This window comes from Pleurodeles waltl, chromosome 4_2 (genome assembly GCF_031143425.1).
Source record: "Pleurodeles waltl isolate 20211129_DDA chromosome 4_2, aPleWal1.hap1.20221129, whole genome shotgun sequence".
NCBI lineage: Eukaryota > Metazoa > Chordata > Amphibia > Caudata > Salamandridae > Pleurodeles > Pleurodeles waltl.
The window spans coordinates 305021793-305037860 of NC_090443.1; the positions used below are offsets into that span (position 1 = coordinate 305021793).

General features: G+C 46.2%; 1 protein-coding gene across 1 annotated transcript in view; it reads left to right on the top strand.

Annotated features, from left to right (window-relative positions):
* Positions 1–16068, top strand: part of ACO2 (aconitase 2) — a 347285-nt gene that overhangs the window by 62253 nt on the left and 268964 nt on the right. The window contains exons 4-5 of the mRNA XM_069231254.1: positions 3623–3715; positions 8574–8732. Coding sequence (XP_069087355.1) covers positions 3623–3715; positions 8574–8732 — 252 coding nt within the window. The remainder of the gene's footprint in view (positions 1–3622; positions 3716–8573; positions 8733–16068) is intronic.

Consider the following 16068-nt stretch of genomic DNA (forward strand, 5'->3'; position numbering starts at 1 on the left):
ACCCCACATTTAGAGGTGATTACAAAGCCACAACCTCAGAACCATCTACCCCTCAAACCAGACAACTCTCAACCTCAGATTCTCAAGGGGTTTTGAGAGGGCTCAATTGAGGCAACAGCCGAGGCAGAGGGAAGAGCACTAACACACATGGCACATCCTTAAAATCTAAACAGTGACTACATACATCTGCACGAGCCCCACACCTGTGGTGGGGCAACTTCAAAATTTCCACACACAATTAATAAATGGAACATTGGACCAATGGATCCTGTCCATTATCCAACATGGGTGTATTGTCTGGAGCTCACTACCATACCTCCAAACATTCTCCCTCATTCTCAAAGGTTATCTCACGAACATCTCGCCCTTCTAAAGAGAAAGGTACAGTCCCTGCTTCTCAGAGGCACCATAGAGCCTTTTTTCATTACAATAGCAGGGAACAGGAGTATACTTCTTATATTTTCTCATCCTAAAAAAGGATGGAACACTAAGGCCTAGTTTGTATCGCAGCCCATTAAACCACTATTTTCTCTCAGAAAACGTTAACATGGTTACTCTTCAAGGCGTTATTCCCCTTCTTCAACAAGGCAACTTTATGATGGAACTAGACTTAAGATGCCTACTTCCACATTCCCATCCACCCTGCACATAGGAAATGTCTAAGGTTCATGGTTGAAGGAAAACATAATTTCAAAGTCCTGCCTTTTGGAGTCACAACTGTTCCCAGAGCATTCACGAATTGCTTAGTTGTAGTTGCTGCAGACCTCAGAAGTCTGAATTGGCCCAGGTTCCCTTACCTAGGCGACTGGCTAACAAAAGCCAGCACAGTACAGCAGTGTCAGTCTTACACTCCAACCACAGTAAAAGTGCTTCACAAGTTAGGATTCACAATCAGCTTTCTCAAATCCCATCTACAACCTCTTCAGGTTCAGTCCTACCTGGTAGGCATTCTCATTGCAGAGTTTGGGTTGGTGTATCCCAACCCAGCATGCATTGAGTTTCCACTGTCTTCTCCCACAATTTCAGGAGAACCACACTTAAACAGTCAAGACTATCATGCGTCTCTTAGTGATGATGATCTGTATTGCCATTGTTCCCCAGGCCAGACTTCACATGCATCCCTTACAGCAGTGTCTGTCACATCAGTAGTCTCAGTCACCTGGAAGATCTAGTGTTAGACTCTGCAATGGTGGAACACCACCAACCTGTTGAGAGTGGCCTTTTCTGGAACTGTGCCTCAGCTCATTCTGATCAGATGCATCACTGATGGGTTGGGGTGCTCACCTTTGAGACCTCACAGTACATGGATTATGGGATCTCAGTCACCAGTCCATGCACATCAATCATCTGGCGCTTCAGGCAGGGTACTAGCCCTCAAAGCTTTTCTTCCTCCCTTGTCACACAGTTTTCTTAGTCTGAACAGACAACAGGACAGCCATGTATTATCTACAGAAACGGGGGAAACATGGTCATTCAGTTGTTCCATTTTGTCTGACCAAGTTGCAAGTGGGCTCTACACAACCACGTTCACTTACTGGCAGAGGCTCTCCCAGGAACAGACAACTTGGCAGACCTGCTCAGCAGGATGCATCAACTAGTCCACAAATGAAAACTCCACCTGCAAATCCTTCAAAAATATTTCCAAAAGTGAGGAACTCCTCAAATAGACCTTTTCACCACAGCAGAAAACTCAATGCACAAGCTTCGCATCCAAGCACCCGCACCCTCTAAGGGCAATACTCTATTGATAAACTGGTCAGCGATATTTGCTTACACTTTTCCACCTCTCCCTCGCATTCTATTCCTGGTTCAGAAAAGCAGACCAACATCCATACCATGATCCTTGTAGCTCCCTCTTGGGCATGTCATCCATGGTTCACTACACTCCTGGACCTTTCACTAGTTCCTAACGAGAAGCTTCCCATCAGGCCGGATCTTCCCATAAAGGATCAAGGACAAATCAGACATCCAGACCCCAAGTCACTCAGCCTTGCTAAATGTCTCCCGAAGTCATAGCTTGGTTACCTAGGATTGCCTTTCAGAATGTATGAACATTCTCAGGGAAGCTTGTAGACGTACAACAAGAGCATGTTATGCAGCAAAATGGAAAATGTTTGTTTGCTACTGTCAATCTAAACAAATTAACCCCATTAAGGCTACTGTTCAGGACATTGTTTATTTGCTTCTATACAGAAAGCAAATTTAGCTTACACCTTGCAGTGATAGCTGTAAATTTACAGAACAGACAACATACTTCCTTGTTCATAATCATTTCACCCAGGGTGCCTCCAGCACCATCCTGTAACCTCAATATTGTACTTACAAGGTTCATGGGGCCTCCTTTTGAGCCACTTAATTCAGGTCCTCTTCAGTATCTTTCTTGGAAAGTGATCTTAGTCGCTATCATCACTCAGACGTGTTAGTGAGATCCAGGCCCTAACATTGGAAGAACCTTTCGTCCAACTACAGAGACAAAATGGTTCTTCGTACAAATCCGAAGTACCTACACAGTGGTTTTTCAATTTCATATCATTCAATCCCTTGAATTACGTTTTTTTCCCCCTGCAACCGGAATCTGTTGCAGAAAGAGCTCTCCACAGTCTAGATGTCAAACGAGCACTTATTTATTACATTGATAGGACCAAAGACTTTAGGAAAACTAAAAGCTCTTTGTGGTGTTTTCTCTACCTCATAAGAGTAGTTCAATATAAAAAAAAAACTGCATAGCTAAATGGATAGTTAAATGCATATAAACATGCTATGCAAAGGAAAAAAGTCAGTCACCTGCGACTCCTAGAGCACATTCCACTAAGACAAAAGGGTCCACCATGGCCGCCTTAGGAAACATACCTTTAGTTAACATTTACACAGCAGCTACTTGGTCTGTACCACGTACATTCACAAAGCATTATTGTGTAGATGTATTAGCACGTCAACAAGCCAGTGTAGGACAAGATGTCATAACACTTTTTCAAACAACTGCAACTCCCGCAGGCTAGGTACTGCTTTCATGGAGGGACTACTTTACAGTCTATGCATAGCATGTGTATCTACACCCACATATGCCATTTATCAGAAGATGTTACTTACCCAGTTAGCATCTGTTCATGGCACGTAGTACTGTAGATTCACATGTTCCAGTTAACATATACTTGTATTAATTTGTATATATGAATATACACTTGCATGGACATCTTTCTCTACGCTTCGTGTATACTCTTTCCCACCCAGCTGTGCGAAATCAATCTAACAAAGGACTAGATGCCCATGTACAGTGTCACTGAGAAGTAACTCGATCCTGTGACTTGAAAATGCTTCTTCAAAGAAAAACAACTTGTAACACTCAAAACCCAACACTAGGTGGCAGGAGTATGCAGAGCATGTGAATCTACAGCAGAGCACTACATGCCACAAACAGATGCTTTTTGGTTAAGTAACATTTTCCTTTCTGTGTAAGTGAGATGAGAATATATTTGTTGATTACTGATGACAAGACATGTCTCCAGGCTAGGCAGCCATAGTAGATCTTCACGGTACATGGGTGACTATGTGGGACAGTGCAGGGGGAACCAAGCATTGCCTATTCTGTGTCTCTGATGTGAGCTTCCCTTTTCATCCACAGGATATTAATCAGGAGGTCTACAACTTCTTGGCAACAGCTGGAGCAAAGTATGGCGTGGGCTTCTGGAAACCTGGGTCTGGCATCATTCATCAGGTATTTAAATTAGTTTCCTTGTACAAACTGCGTTAATTCTTCCCAGGGATGGTGAGCTACACACTATTTTGACCTCATTGGTCTGCAAAACAATGTCAATGTGCTGGGAGCAGTGGAGGCCATTAAAGGAAGCAGTACCATGTCGTCCGGTAGAATTTAGCCTAAGTTGTTTTTGTTCTTGATGGTGTTGTCACTGCTAAATATCCTATGAAAGTTCCTTTGCATGCTGTAGTTCATGTTGTCCTGGATGGAGCTTTACCCATAAATGTGCTCCTAAAGCAACAAAGCATGTTTTTGTACCATACAGTAGTGTAAATTCTGTTAGAGCTATACAGAGGTATGCCTTCATTTGTTCCCTGTGTGCAGCTGTAACTTCAGAATTCTGTGTGAGATGTGGTTTTGTCCTGGATGCACCTGCAGCATCTAAATGCTATGTGAGCTACTGTTTTGGTCTATATTGAGCAGTAACCTACCACTGTCCTGTGGAAGACAACAGCTGACTGCTGTCAAATGGAGCACCTAAAGTGCAGCCTCCTCTGTTAACATAATTACTGCCCTCTGTATACATACAATGAGACTGACTGTGGCAGAACAATATATAGTTTGTAGACAAGTCTTTTCATCTGCACCTCATGAGGGAATTGGCGGGGGGGCATGGGGGGTGGTAAGCAAGGAGAATGAAATCCTTACCCAATCGCCCAGTGTAAAGGTCTATGCAGTCTACCATAACGGGTGTCCCTTGGTCTTCCATCATATTTGAGACTTGGATGGTGATCGCCTATGCTGTGATTAGTTTTTCAATGTGTGAGACTAAAATAAAGTTAGACATGGCATTCTACTTGTGCTTGTTGCATACTGGCTCTTACTATGATGGGCATTCAAACCTGAAGCCACATCCCCATCTTTTTTCCTTGAAAGTTCTTAAGCCTGCTGAGTTAGACGAGATAGTCCTTGGAAACTGTCTATTGTCCTCCTGGGAAGGACATACATTTGAAGTAACATAACTCTCCCTGTCACACTAAAAAACCCTACTAATTTATGACTGGGATTCTTTTCTGAAAGGTTTCCCATACTGGAGCTATTGTCTTTCTTTCTGGGCCTGGTAAAACACAGTTCCATCAAAGAGCAGACCTACATGACAGATTATCTGATTAGGTAAAACATGCCCACAGGATTGATAGCAACCCCGGCCCCCTCCCTCCCAATAAGGCTTACATTGGCCATTAGAAATTACATTAACATAACTGGTGGAATCAGATCTATAAACTGGGTTAGTGTGTCTTTCTTCTTGAAATAAACATAAATCAAAAGAATTCAATAGTTTCCCGTCAGGATCCAACAATTTTGACAAAAGACCTGCTATGCTCTAAGGGAAGAGGTTCCTTTCCCCCTTGGATTTGATTATGGAGTAGAAATAGTCTTTTTAGACCCCCGATCAGTCAGCCCTCCCTATCCTTGCTCTGGAGGACCCTCCTTGGTGGGGCTGATAAATTAACTGCCAATAGAACATTTGTTAGATCTTCAAAGTGAGGGGTATTTTGTCAAAAAGGTTCTAAGGCATTGAAGTCCATCACACAAATCCTTTGTGACTAGCCAGTTGTCAGTGTAGTCAAATTTCTCATCATAGAATGGATAACGTCTGGCCTTTAGAGTAGCAAATTCTACCACTGCACATCAGTTGGGTGGTTTATGAATCCAGTGAATTATCTTATTAATCAGTGATGATGTATCCCCTTACACCAGGGTGTAATTTTTGGACATTATGCAAATATTCAATAGTTTATTAAGTTTGGCTGGTCCAAACTCCGCGTTTTCTTCTGCTCAAGTTGTTCTGCCATGGATGATTTACCTTAATTGGTTGTTAGCCTGCCTTTCGTACAGGTCATGGTGACTCCCCGCGTAACTGTTGGTGAGCCAAAGGCCTACTAAAAGGTTGGTAGTTCCAAGACTCACATTGCATAGCAGCATATATTCCTTTATTGGAGAGGTCTGTTTTTATTCTCTATAGTAACCTTGATTAGATATTTGTTAGATAATTCACCACAGTATTTAATCCTGTGATTTCGGCCATTAATTCATTTACACTTTGGGCAAGTTTGACGATCCTATTTTCAAGGGATATTTCAGATTTTTGGCCTGTTTGATCTTCGATCGTGGAGGATTCTTTAGGCGGATTATCATTGTCCAAGGGCTCAAACCCATTTCTATAAGTCCCCAGCATTTCATGTAATGCTACTCTCTGCGATAGTGTCATGCGGGGTTTTACCTTCAGTATGAACCTGTGCCATAACATATTTTATTCCGTCTAAGGGGGTGTTTGACATCATGGGGTTTAGGGTTGTTCATTTGGGCTCTACCAAAGAGCTCAACAATTGGTTTGCTGCCTTGAGTAGGGGGGCAGCTGCATGGATCTGATTAATAGAACATTTTCTAGCAGTTGCAACAAGGTTTTTAGATTATATTAAGGACACGGAGGCAAGAATTATGCTTTCTCGATCTTTACTAATCCAAATATAGCAGCTAATCAAAAACAGTAAAACTCATAAACCGCATTTCCCATGAGGCTTTGAAACCCGTCTCCTTAAGTCCACTAATAGTATATAGACATGACCTACAAAGCAGTGAAACATCTTGACTGCCTTTCTGTGCTTTAAGAACACTCCAACTTATATCCAGAACCACAGTTTATAACTGGAACAAACCACCAGATCAGGAATCCATTTGATGTAGGTTCACACAATTCCAGAAGAAAACGATCTCTGAGAGGCAACTGGAGCTCCAAGACACTTCAGCCTTGCTTCTGATCGGAGCCTGAAAACAGAGATGGTATATGAACCCAGAACCACAACCCTGAAATCACAAGGGCGGGCAAAAGAGAACAATCATGAAATACATATCCGATACCATAACCAACATTATCACAACATCTTACTTTTCTGAATGGGTGGGGGATAATCCTCACCTCTGTGTCCTTAATAGAATCTAAAATTCTTGTTGCAACTGCTGGACAATGTCCTATTCTGTGGCAGGGCCTAGAGGCTCTGATTATACTGGTTCAAAGCTGATGTACCGCAACAGAAGCATGCACAATAGGCTTGTAATAAAATGTTTTAAACACAATCAGATGACCAGCGACAGGTAGAATATCTTCCACTCTGGAGCCAAGCACAAACACTTAGAGGCCATAGCCCCCAAGCATAATGAACCCCACTAAACAGACACATCAGTGCCAGCCTCTGCCATGACCCAACAAACCCAATGGGCCCAGGTCATGGCAGGTACTGGTTTAAAGGGGTTCTGAAGTGCTAACAATAGAGGGCTCAAGGGTTCAGCACTACAGTTCAGTGTTTCCCTCAAATACTTTCAAACAATTGACTACACATAGTTTTGCATTATGAGAAAAAGCCAGGTAATCAATATACCCAAACATAGTTTTTTCCCTTTTTTAAATAATGAAAGAGAAACAGGTGAAAACCTGCCTGCTAAGTCAAGGGCCATGACATCGGACACCCTTTCATACAAAACCAAAAGTAGAAGCAATTGGGCTACACGCGTCCTCGCTCCCAGGATGGGCTGCTGCCCAATCTGCGGCTGTGCGGAAAGTTAAAAGGAGTTTTGTTTTTTTCACCATAGGTATAAAGAATACCAATGAAACGAAAAAGGTGAAATTAAAGGTGCAACATGCACCTTAAGAGGGGAAGGAAAAGGGGCTGAACAGAGGTTTTGTGGTGAACCGAGAGTGCAGAGCACTTGCAGAAGCTGTAAAAAACAATGTAAGGGTAACAGCAATATGGCGCAAGTAGCGCAACAGTACAAATGCACTTATAATTTCTCACAATAGTACAAATGTCACAAGGTGCATAACAGAGGCACTTATCTTGACTGCAGAGCAGCAAAAAGGCAGTCAAGATGGTGCTTCACTGTTTTGTAGGTTAAGTCTTTATACTATTGGTGGACTTTGAAGGAGGCCTGTTTTAAAGCCTCATGGTAAATGTGGTTTATTAATGTGTTTTACTGTTTTTTCATGGCTGCTATATTTGGAGTAGTAAAGATGAAAGCGTAATCAGAACCTCTGGTCCTGCCATAGAATTAACATAGTTTCTACTTTTGCTATCAAATAATCTATTGCACTTCGATAGCAGTTGTTTGGTCCTTTCTTGATTACACTTGGTTTTTGTTTTGTTTTTTTTGTTACCCAACTGCTCCTTGTGGTGCATCAGCTGCCTTCCTTTTTACCATCACGAGCTTTCTCTCTGTAGGGGTTGCACTAACCTGTGTGGGGTCTGGAAATCAAATTAGGGACCAAAAGGTACCGAAGTAGCAGAGCCTGAAGTAGCAGAGCCTGAAGTAGCAGAGCCTGAAGTAGCAGAGCCTGAAGTAGCAGAGCCTGAAGTAGCAGAGCCTGAAGTAGCGGAGCCTGAAGTAGCGGAGCCTGAAGTAGCGGAGCCTGAAGTAGCGGAGCCTGAAGTAGCGGAGCCTGAAGTAGCGGAGCCTGAAGTAGCGGAGCCTGAAGTAGCGGAGCCTGAAGTAGCGGAGCCTGAAGTAGCGGAGCCTGAAGTAGCGGAGCCTGAAGTAGCGGAAGCATGAGGGAGGGCCTAGCCTGGCCTGCTTGGGCGGACCTTGACGGATTAGCTCTTGGCCTGGGCACATCATGAGCTGCAGTAGCCTGGTTCTTTATGCGTGCAATGGTGCTGAGGCAGTAATACAGCAAGGGTTCTTGAGGCTTGTGTTCTGGCCCCCGCTCAGTGTGGGAGTCATTGATAAAGGAGACCAGTTTTGACACTCATAAAATGTTGGTAACATTGGGTAAAGCTCCAGGTGCTAATTCTACCATTGCTTTCTTTTCACTTCTTTGCAGATCATTTTGGAGAACTATGCCTTCCCAGGAGTGTTGCTGATTGGCACAGACTCCCACACCCCAAATGGGGGTGGCTTGGGGGGAATTTGTATTGGTGTTGGAGGAGCAGATGCTGTTGACGTCATGGCCGGAATTCCCTGGGAGCTGAAGTGTCCAAAGGTGAGCCTGGCGCTGTGTGGGAGTAAAACTTTAGTCAAGGCATATACATTGATTTTGGTAGCAATCCCTGCTGTGGGAGAGCAGCATTTAAGTTGGTGCCTGTGGATCTGTTCTGGGGGCACTTTCTGAAGGGCAACTGAGGGCCCTGGTGTCTCACTTTGGTTTAGTGTTTGCAGGAGGGTGAGAGCTTGACTTTGGGAATGGCATATAGTTAGGTTTATGTGCACCTCTAGGAGGACTAGACAGGTGCTAATATGGGTACAAGCAGGATAACTTCCCATTCTTTTGATCGGACTTGGAACAGCTCTGGCATATTTACAGACTTTAAAGTGGTAGTGGGAGCTTCATTTGCAGAATGTAAGCAGGTCAGCAGTCAGTACCTGTGGGTTGGTGTCAGAAGCAGGTTGAGAAAAGAGCAGGGGCAGAACCACACGTAAACCTGTTTTACGTCTCAAAGGAAAAATCATGCGTGCGTTAAACCTGTTATAGTAGGCTCTGAAGTATCCTGATTGGTAGTCGGGATAGTGTCCAAAGGGTTGTGTACATTGCTCCTCACTTCTGCTGCTACACATACAAACGGCTAAACTGAGCTGAAGCAGAGCTGTTAACAACTACATTTAAGTTGTGCTGTTTTATTGCCTTTTCTAGTAAACATGTGCAGCCCTCTGATTGAAAGCATCAGCCCCCTTTCTTGTGAGATGCTACATCTGAATATTTTGCAATTAAAGAGCTTCTGTGCCTCTGACTTTTGTGTTTTTCCTTCATGTTGGAAACATTCATCCTGTACTCTTATTGTTCTAGATGCTTGCCCTTGACAGTTAGCTTTTCAATTGTCCTGAAAGTGCCCATACAGACTTATCCTGGTGAGGAGAGGAATCGTTGCTCTTGAATTTACTTTTAAGGTTCCCTGCTGCCAATCCCCATTCTGCCAGGAGAACGGAGTACCAGTGAGTGCTCAATTCTAAGAGCCTGGTGACCTTATTGCCTCTGAAAGAGAGGGATTGTAAAACTGCGAGGAAGCTGCAGGGACAAGAATTTATATACATCCCTCAGAATTCCTTGGTATGCTTAAGGTGGTAATGCAAGGATTTCATATCTGAGTCAGTGCTATGGTCGATCTAGCATCAGCTGACAACCCTAGATTGGGACTGGCAGCTATCACTTTAACCAGCCACATTAGCATCACTGAGACTGAGGATATCTGAGTACAGTACACTTGCAGAGCACAAAATTAAATGTTTGACCAAATATGCATCTGCCCACAGCTATGGCAAGTGAGCATGCCCTGGTAGAAGGCCAGCGACCATGCTGCATAGACCCTGAACATCGGGGAAAATCACACATAGATGATGTGGGGGTGGGAGGGGAAGGTGGCATTACATGGTTGATCATAGAATGAGCAGTTTTTGTACATATTACCCTAAGATCACCACCAACATTCAACAACTAGATATGTCACACTAGCATGGCTCAGTGCCACCAGACATGAATAGCTGTGCCAAACCTTTGCAGTGGAGGAGATGGCAAAAGTAATTTGCGATTTAGAGATGAGCAAAGCCCCATAGCCAAATTTTACAAGGAATATTGCAACACCCTTGCATCCAAATTCCTCAGTGTATGAGGAGGCGTACAACAGTGGTATTCTCCCACCCTCACTTTGACTGGCATCCGTAATACCCGGGTTTGAGCCCAGTAATCCTGCATAGTCTGGACTCCTACCATCCCCTATCGCTAATTAACTGCAATGCAAAGATACTGGCAAAGATGATTGCCAAGAGGCTACTCCCCCTGCTCCCACAACCGGCAGCACTACTGGACCCATCAGGATCGTTGCAGGGCTGCTCAATGGCCAGTAACCACTGCATGTTCCTAGTTATATCAGCTAAACTCTGACCTCCAAGCAGTATTGGTAATGCTAGATGCAACTAAGGCCTTTACAACACTAACTTGGGCTTCTTGGACCCCCTTTGTCAGCTGGATAAAACTGCTCTACACGAGCCCTTCAGTCCCCATAAGTCATTGGGTTCTCTTCAGAACCAATACTTATCTGACGCAGCACGACAGGGCTGCCCCCTCTTACTGCTACTGTTTGGGCGTGAGATTGAGCTATTGTCACCCAAAATGAAGCACTAGACTGGGTTTGCCATCTGCTATGCTGCATGTCCAGTGCTGATTTCACTCTATGCTGACATCACACTATACCTTAGGAACCAGACAGAATGCCTAAATGTTGTTCTGTGAGAATTCTTTACATTTGAGGGTCTGTAAGGCATCACCTTCAACTGGGTGAAGTCACTGATATTCCCTACTATGAATGCAGCAGCTGAATGCACTTCAGACTTTCCTCTGTTTTCAAGTGAAGGACCAGTTATAGAGGAATTTGGATACGCCAAGCCACTGCTGTCTCAGAGTAGCCATAAGCAAAATTGATTCTACCTCAGTTCCTGTACTACTTAATCCAGTCGGCTCTCATCGGTTGGATGTTATGCAGCTGATGAGCAGGCAAAGACAGGACAGCTACGAAATCAGAGTAGAGGACACTGTGGCCCTCTAAAAGCTGTGACTTAAACTGGAGTGACATTCTGGACCATTGATTTATGTGCTGGTGCATGATTTTAGCCAACCTGTACTGGTAATTGTGGTAAATTTCCTGCTACTTCTTGTGTTCGATGGCATCTGTCGCTGTAGATACACATGTTGTGCATAGCCCGCCATCTGGTGTTGGGTCGGAGTGTTACAAGTTTTTCTTCGAAGAAGTCTTTCGAGTCACGGGACCGAGGGACTCCTCCTCATCTCCATTGCGCATGGGCGTCGACTCCATCTTCGATTGTTTTCTTTCCGCCATCGGGTTCGGACGTGTTCCTTTCGCTCCGGGTTTCGGAATGGAAAGTTGTAGGAAGTTGGCTCTGTATGTGCTATTTCAAAGTAAGGAATAGCATGCACAGAGTCCAAGGGTTCCCCTTAGAGGTAAAATAGTGGTAAAAATAGATAATACTAATGCTCTATTTTGTGGTAGTGTGGTCGAGCAGTAGGCTTATCCAAGGAGTAGTGTTAAGCATTTGTTGTACATACACATAGACAATAAATGAGGTACACACACTCAGAGACAAATCCAGCCAATAGGTTTTTGTATAGAAAAATATATTTTCTTAGTTTATTTTAAGAACCACAGGTTCAAATTCTACATGTAATAGCTCATTCGAAAGGTATTGCAGGTAAGTACTTTAGGAACTTCAAATCATAAAAATTGCATGTATACTTTTCAAGTTATTCACAAATAGCTGTTTTAAAAGTGGACACTTAGTGCAATTTTCACAGTTCCTGGGGGAGGTAAGTTTTTGTTAGTTTTACCAGGTAAGTAGGACACTTACAGGGTTCAGTTCTTGGTCCAAGGTAGCCCACCGTTGGGGGTTCAGAGCAACCCCAAAGTCACCACACCAGCAGCTCAGGGCCGGTCAGGTGCAGAGTTCAAAGTGGTGCCCAAAACGCATAGGCTAGAATGGAGAGAAGGGGGTGCCCCGGTTCCGGTCTGCTTGCAGGTAAGTACCCGCGTCTTCGGAGGGCAGACCAGGGGGGTTTTGTAGGGCACCGGGGGGGACACAAGCCCACACAGAAATTTCACCCTCAGCGGCGCGGGGGCGGCCGGGTGCAGTGTAGAGACAAGCGTCGGGTTCGCAATGTTAGTCTATGAGAGATCTCGGGATCTCTTCAGCGCTGCAGGCAGGCAAGGGGGGGGTTCCTCGGGGAAACCTCCACTTGGGCAAGGGAGAGGGACTCCTGGGGGTCACTTCTCCAGTGAAAGTTCGGTCCTTCAGGTCCTGGGGGCTGCGGGTGCAGGGTCTCTCCCAGGCGTCGGGACTTTAGGTTCAAAGAGTCGCGGTCAGGGGAAGCCTCGGGATTCCCTCTGCAGGCGGCGCTGTGGGGGCTCAGGGGGGACAGGTTTTGGTACTCACAGTATCAGAGTAGTCCTGGGGTCCCTCCTGAGGGGTTGGATCGCCACCAGCCGAGTCGGGGTCGCCGGGTGCAGTGTTGCAAGTCTCACGCTTCTTGCGGGGAGCTTGCAGGGTTCTTTAAAGTTGCTGGAAACAAAGTTGCAGCTTTTCTTGGAGCAGGTCCGCTGTCCTCGGGAGTTTCTTGTCTTTTCGAAGCAGGGGCAGTCCTCAGAGGATGTCGAGGTCGCTGGTCCCTTTGGAAGGCGTCGCTGGAGCAGGATCTTTGGAAGGCAGGAGACAGGCCGGTGAGTTTCTGGAGCCAAGGCAGTTGTCGTCTTCTGGTCTTCCGCTGCAGGGGTTTTCAGCTGGGCAGTCCTTCTTCTTGTAGTTGCAGGAATCTAATTTTCTAGGGTTCAGGGTAGCCCTTAAATACTAAATTTAAGGGCGTGTTTAGGTCTGGGGGGTTAGTAGCCAATGGCTACTAGCCCTGAGGGTGGGTACACCCTCTTTGTGCCTCCTCCCAAGGGGAGGGGGTCACAATCCTAACCCTATTGGGGGAATCCTCCATCTGCAAGATGGAGGATTTCTAAAAGTTAGAGTCACCTCAGCTCAGGACACCTTAGGGGCTGTCCTGACTGGCCAGTGACTCCTCCTTGTTATTCTCATTATTTTCTCCGGCCTTGCCGCCAAAAGTGGGGCCTGGCCGGAGGGGGCGGGCAACTCCACTAGCTGGAGTGTCCTGCTGGGTTGGCACAAAGGAGGTGAGCCTTTGAGGCTCACCGCCAGGTGTGACAATTCCTGCCTGGGAGAGGTGTTAGCATCTCCACCCAGTGCAGGCTTTGTTACTGGCCTCAGAGTGACAAAGGCACTCTCCCCATGGGGCCAGCAACATGTCTCGGTTTGTGGCAGGCTGCTAAAACTAGTCAGCCTACACAGATAGTCGGTTAAGTTTCAGGGGGCACCTCTAAGGTGCCCTCTGTGGTGTATTTTACAATAGAATGTACACTGGCATCAGTGTGCATTTATTGTGCTGAGAAGTTTGATACCAAACTTCCCAGTTTTCAGTGTAGCCATTATGGTGCTGTGGAGTTCGTGTTTGACAGACTCCCAGACCATATACTCTTATGGCTACCCTGCACTTACAATGTCTAAGGTTTTGTTTAGACACTGTAGGGGTACCATGCTCATGCACTGGTACCCTCACCTATGGTATAGTGCACCCTGCCTTAGGGCTGTAAGGCCTGCTAGAGGGGTGGCTTACCTATACTGCATAGGCAGTGAGAGGCTGGCATGGCACCCTGAGGGGAGTGCCATGTCGACTTACTCATTTTGTCCTCACTAGCACACACAAGCTGGCAAGCAGTGTGTCTGTGCTGAGTGAGAGGTCTCCAGGGTGGCATAAGACATGCTGCAGCCCTTAGAGACCTTCCTTGGCATCAGGGCCCTTGGTACTAGAAGTACCAGTTACAAGGGACTTATCTGGATGCCAGGGTCTGCCAATTGTGGATACAAAAGTACAGGTTAGGGAAAGAACACTGGTGCTGGGGCCTGGTTAGCAGGCCTCAGCACACTTTCAATTGTAAACATAGCATCAGCAAAGGCAAAAAGTCAGGGGGCAACCATGCCAAGGAGGCATTTCCTTACAAAAGTTAGCTCAAAATCAGAAAATTACGTCGGTATTGTTGCGTTCGGGATCGGGTTAGATAGAATCGAAACGATAACATCTCCGTTGCCCTTCGGGGTAGTTTTCGATCCCCCGTCGGGGCCTGGTCGGCCCGACCGCGTGTGACATCGACGCTGATGGAACGGACCCCGTTCCGATTCTGTCCTAAATGCCACAACAAATACCCATATACAGACCAACATTCGGTCTGTAACCTGTGCCTGTCGCCCGAGCACAGGGAAGAAACTTGTGAGGCCTGTCGTGCGTTCCGGTCCCGAAAAACGCTCCGTGACCGACGAGCCAGAAGACTGCAAATGGCGTCCACGCCGACAGGACACCGAGAATTCGAGGAACAAGAAGAAGTAGAAGCCTTCTCGATCCATGAATCGGACTCTGACGAATTCGACGACCATGAAACAGTGAGTAAGACGTCGAAGATAGCACATAAGAAGACTGACAAGGCCCAGGGGACGCCACTGCCATCAGGCCATGGCTCAACCCATAAAAGCGGTGACCGACCATCAGCACCAAAGAAGGCCGAAATAGTGCCGAGATCGTCCGACTCTGGTCGAGACACAGGCACCCAGCTATCTCGGGACCGAGATAGGGCTGCCGACAAAGATCGACGCAGAGATAGCGGAGCCGAAGCTGCTCGACGCACAGACAGCGGCACCGAGGAGGATCGACGCCGAGAGGGTTCGACTCCGAAAAAGAGAAGTCGCCTCGGAGCCGAAAAAGAGCGTGGACATAGTTTCGGTGCCAAAACGACCCGCAACCGAGCCAACTACCGGTTCCTATTCAGAGGAACAATCACTGTCCTCTCAAATGCGAAAGCATAGATTCGAGGAGGAATTACAATCCACCGAGGTGGACCACACTCAAAAACGGATTTTTATACAGAGTGGAACAGGGAAAATAAGCACCCTTCCCCCTATTAGGAGGAAGAGGAGACTTGAATTCCAACAAGAACAAGCACCACAAACAAAACTGATGAAGAAGGTAACTCCGCCACCCTCTCCTCCACCTGTAGCTCACATTTCACTGGCACAGACTCCGTCACATTCACCGGCTCACACCACCTTAAGCCAAGGTGACCAGGACCAAGATGCTTGGGACTTATACGACGCCCCAGTGTCAGACTACAGTCCAGAGGCGTATCCTACAAAGCCCTCACCACCAGAAGACAGCACAGCATATTCACAAGTGGTGGCTAGAGCAGCGGAGTTCCATAACGTGTCTCTACACTCGGAGCCTGTCGAGGATGACTTCCTCTTCAACACCCTCTCTTCCACACATAGCACCTACCAAAGCCTGCCTATGCTCCCAGGAATGCTAAGGCACGCAAAGGACATATTCAAAGAGCCTGTCAAGAGTAGGGCAATAACACTGAGGGTGGAAAAGAAATATAAAGCACCTCCCACAGACCCAGCTTTCATCACCTCGCAACTGCCACCAGATTCGGTTGTGGTAGGGGCAGCTCGCAAGAGAGCAAACTTACACACATCGGGCGATGCACCACCCCCGGATAAGGAGAGCCGCAAGTTCGATGCAGCCGGTAAAAGGGTCGCAGTACAGGCTGCAAACCAGTGGCGCATCGCTAACTCTCAAGCGCTCCTAGCGCGATATGACAGAGCCCACTGGGATGAGATGCAACACCTCATTGAGCATCTACCCACAGAACTACAAAAGAGGGCGAAACAAGTGGTTGAGGAGGGCCAAAACATCTCCAATAACCAGATAC